The sequence below is a fragment of the Adiantum capillus-veneris genome, chromosome 17, assembly GCF_014529385.1.
Source record: "Adiantum capillus-veneris isolate H3 chromosome 17, ASM1452938v2, whole genome shotgun sequence".
NCBI classification, from domain to species: Eukaryota; Viridiplantae; Streptophyta; class Polypodiopsida; order Polypodiales; family Pteridaceae; genus Adiantum; species Adiantum capillus-veneris.
Window position 1 is genome coordinate 55,972,357 of NC_140947.1, and position 3,927 is coordinate 55,976,283.

At 44.3% G+C, this 3,927-nt stretch overlaps 1 protein-coding gene across 1 annotated transcript; it reads left to right on the forward strand.

Moving 5' to 3' along the window:
* Nucleotides 1-996: 996 nt before the first annotated feature.
* Nucleotides 997-3,602, forward strand: LOC147437290 (uncharacterized). Its single transcript, XM_086486857.1, has 3 exons — nt 997-2,133; nt 2,869-3,134; nt 3,212-3,602. Exons 1-3 carry the CDS (start codon nt 1,042-1,044, stop codon nt 3,498-3,500), a joined length of 1,647 nt encoding a protein of 548 aa, XP_086342983.1. The 5' UTR covers nt 997-1,041; the 3' UTR covers nt 3,501-3,602.
* Nucleotides 3,603-3,927: the final 325 nt, after the last annotated feature.

The following is a 3,927-nucleotide window of genomic DNA, read 5'->3' on the forward strand; positions in this document are numbered from 1 at the left end:
TGATGTGTCAGTGACTTCAATGCTAATCACTTCCAAATATGGCGAGTCTAGCTAGCTGGGAACAACGGGCTCTATTTGCTTCCCGGTCAGGTTCTATTGCAACTACTAGTAACCCAATTTTTGGGCCACAGGTACCTAAAATGATGATAGCATCTAATGCAAAAGATGGAGTGCAACATCCTTTAGCCAAGAAGTGGAAATAGGAGATGCTAGAGAGGAGGCTGCAGGCTTTGCCAGCAAGTCCGAATGCGGTTATAGGTACTAGTCAAACTATCGTGGGTCGGCGAGAAACTGCAAGCATAAAGTCACTTGGCACTTGCCATTCTTCCACCCTTCTCCACAAATTGCTACGTGGAATCATATCAAAGACTTTCTTGAAGTCCATAAAGTATTAATACAATCATTTTTCTTTCAACTACTTTCCTCCATGAGAATGCAAAGAGTGACAAGATGGTCAATGGTGCTATGACGTTTATGAAAATCCGCTTGTTCCTTTGCATGCTTGCCATTCTTTTCAACTCAATCACTCAATTTTATCTCCATTATGCACCCAAACAATTTTGCGATAAGAGACCCAATCATTATAGTCCGATAGTTTTTTACATTCTTTACATCCCCTCCTTTATGCAAAGGCTTGATCCAATTAGTGCTCCAATCAAAAAGCATACCGTGTTGAAGTGCAAGGTTGACACCGGTTAGAAAGAGAGAGTCACCTGTCAAAGTAGACAAAAAGAAAGGAGGCTATAAAAGCATAAATCTAGTTTTAATCTATTTTGGGAATCTTGTTTGTCTGAATGGTATGAGTGTGTTATTTTAAAAAATATGTGTTTTTTAAAATAGAGTATATGATTGGTGAGCTATCATAACTACCATATAATTGTGAAAAATTTATGTATGATAAATACATTTGCTACTCTCTCTCAAATATTTTGAGCAGTTATGTTATCAGGCTCAAATCCTCACTCCTTCTAGTGAGTGTGTTGCTTACAATGTGAGTGCATATCTCCTAGCCACCTTATCAAACTTTGAAAATTGAGAGTGATGCAAACTCTGGGAAACTCGACGCTAGGCTTCACTCCTTCAGCGAGTCTCCCGAGCTCTCATCACCTCCATTGTTTCAAACAGAATGTTCGCATTACCATCAAACCTAAGCTCGCCATAGCCATTTCGGCTTCATCTTCTTCCCAGGAGCAGCGCTTTTTTGCCACCTGCGCCCCAGGACTTGAGCAAGTTGTTGCAGCGGAGCTTTCCTCACCTTTCATAGCTGCCTCCAACATTAAGCCAGGCTCCTCAGGCGTATCGTTCACAGGTAGCTTTGGAACAGCCTACAATGCTAATTTATGGCTTCGTTGCGCGATCCGGGTTCTTGTTGAGCTTGCCTCCGCACCAATACCAGCGCAAAGAGGCCGGCGGGATGACCCTATCTATCAATTTGTCAGGGACTCTGTAGATTGGAAGACCCTCATTGTGCAGGAAGATGTTTTTCATGAGGAAGATGTGGATGTTGATCATGTCATGGATGTCGGAAATGACGGTGGTGGAGGTTTGCTCCATGCCAGCGGAAACCCAAGTGCAGCCTTTGGAGGTTCTTCTTTTTCTGGTTTATCTGCCAGTCAAAGAGAAAGGCGGCAAATACCTCAACATTCTTTGTGGAAATTTAGGACTTTTGCTGTGCAGACACGGACCCATGATTGTCCTCAGGTCAACAACTCCATGTTTGCATCTATCAGAGCTAAAGATGCGATATGTGACGCTATCCGGTATGCATGTGGAGGATCAAAGCCTAGCCCTCCAGAAGATGGGGGGGCAACAGCTGATGTGCCACTCTTCTTATCTGTATACAGAGACACGGTATCATTATATAGAGATATGAGTGGGATTAGTTTACACAGGAGAGGATACAGGGATGCCATGCATAAGGCGAGCTTAAATGAAGCTCTTGCAGCTGGTTGTCTAACCATAGCTGGTTGGAACCAGGAAATTGAAGGTTTTGGAGACTCCAACTCTGGCCATGTCAACCACAGCTTATCTCTGTTGGATCCTATGTGCGGCTCGGGAACTTTCTTGATTGAAGCTGCACTCATGGCTTGCAATCATGCACCTGGGCTTTGGCGACAGCGATGGCCATTTGAGGTAAGGTTGCCATTTGGCAATGGCTAGCAGGGGACTTTCGCAATTTCGCTTTTGCTTGCTTTCTGTTCGAGAGGTCCAGGATGCTGAAACCTACCTTACTAGGCCTAACTTTTCACTTGTGCGCCTGTGAGCAATGCCATCTAGAAATTTGTCAAGATTATTTAATACATGGGCTTAAGGTAAGTGGCCTTATGAAGCTTTTAGTCACGTCACCAGAGGTGGTCATGGTGTGCTGTATTTTTGAACATTCCACTAGATTGCTGCCCATCAACTATTTAGGTTCGTGTGTGTCTGGACAAGGGGCCTACCCCAAGGGGAGCTTGCAATTCAAGGGCTATATACAGGCAGAGCCTAATAATATGATGGTAGGGAGGTGATTTGCCAAACTCTAGCCTATGGGTCTCTAGAGCCTATGGGTTCAGAGATGAGGGATCACGGGAGCTGCACGGAGTACATGGCTATGGTAGTGCTTGGCCATGTATCTCACATTGCACTGTTCGGCCATGTACTCCGAGTGGCTCCCCGAGCCCTTTTGTCTAACCGATAGGCTAGAGTATGGCGTATCACCTCCCAACCGTCCTCCCTATATGTAGCCCTTGAACTCCCAGCTTCCCTTGGGTTAGGACCCTTGTCATGACAATGTTGGTCAAGCTTGTCTGTGCCCTTGTTGGTGTTGTGCTTCTTTTGATGCCACAATTTCAGCTTGTTTAAACCATATGGATATGTTCTTTGCAGACATGGCATGATTTCAACAATTGTCTTTGGAAGGAGTGTCGGGATACAGCGGCAGCCGCAAAAAGGCCACCTCCAAAAGGGCTCATGCTTATGGGCAATGACGTCCATGAAGGTGCACTGTCGTTATGTATCAAGGATGCAAAGGCTGCTGGAGTGCATGACCTTCTTCAACTCTCTTGCAAGGCATGTGAGTGTTATATTCCTCCTTCCACTCCATCCCTTGTGGTTGTGAACCCTCCATGGGGCGCGCGACTTGGAATGGACAGGTAACTATCGGCTTTATGCAGCATATGAGATGTTTGAATCACAAATGAATGACCATTTTTTTGGGTATTTACAACAGTGTGCATGAGCCAGTGAACGTGATTCCGATATGGCAGGAACTCGGGCAATTTTTGAAGCAGCGATGCAACCATGCAGATGTGTATGTGTTAAGTGGGAATTCCTCTGTGACTAGAGGTTTGCGAATGAAATGTAACAGAAAATGGCCAATTACTGTTGGTGGAATGGAGTGCAAGCTGCTGCACTATTATGTATTACCACCCAAAAACTCCACAACACAACATGTTAGCTTGGCCTCTGTTGTTGGATTGGAAACTGCTAATCAAGATGTGCTGGAAGCAGCGGCTTAAGCAGCCGCTCCCAATGTTGTAGCATGTCACCATCTAATATGAAGCTTTCAACAACCGCAAACCATGTATGCACCTTTAAATGCTGATATGTTGTTTTCTTCTTGATAGAGAGTGACGTCCTTCAATTGCTTGAAAACTCCATAGCTCTCAAATTGGGTTCTTTTTTTTTTTAACTTTGGAAGGTCTCTTGCTGGATGTTGTTCATATATGTATAACAGATTCAAAGGAAGCTTAGGAAATGGATACAGTGACTCTAGGCACAGTCTTGCGACATTTTAGAACAATTACCTGCTTCTGCTGTGTTGGAGCTGGCTTGAGCTCGAGTACTTCCCCTTGTTTTTGCTCCGAAGTGATTAAATTCGACAATACAAAAAGATTGTGTGTTTTGGTAAAGCATGCATAGTAAGGTGATGCTACATGTCAAGCT

What these genes read in the sequence shown, in the direction of transcription:
- LOC147437290 (XM_086486857.1), top strand. Translation starts at nt 1,042, where the DNA reads ATGCAAACTCTGGGAAACTCGACGCTAGGCTTCACTCCTTCAGCGAGT. An exon ending in GACAGCGATGGCCATTTGAG is followed by an intron (nt 2,134 to 2,868) that starts GTAAGGTTGCCA and finishes TGTTCTTTGCAG; the next exon opens with ACATGGCATGATTTCAACAA. An exon ending in GCGCGACTTGGAATGGACAG is followed by an intron (nt 3,135 to 3,211) that starts GTAACTATCGGC and finishes TATTTACAACAG; the next exon opens with TGTGCATGAGCCAGTGAACG.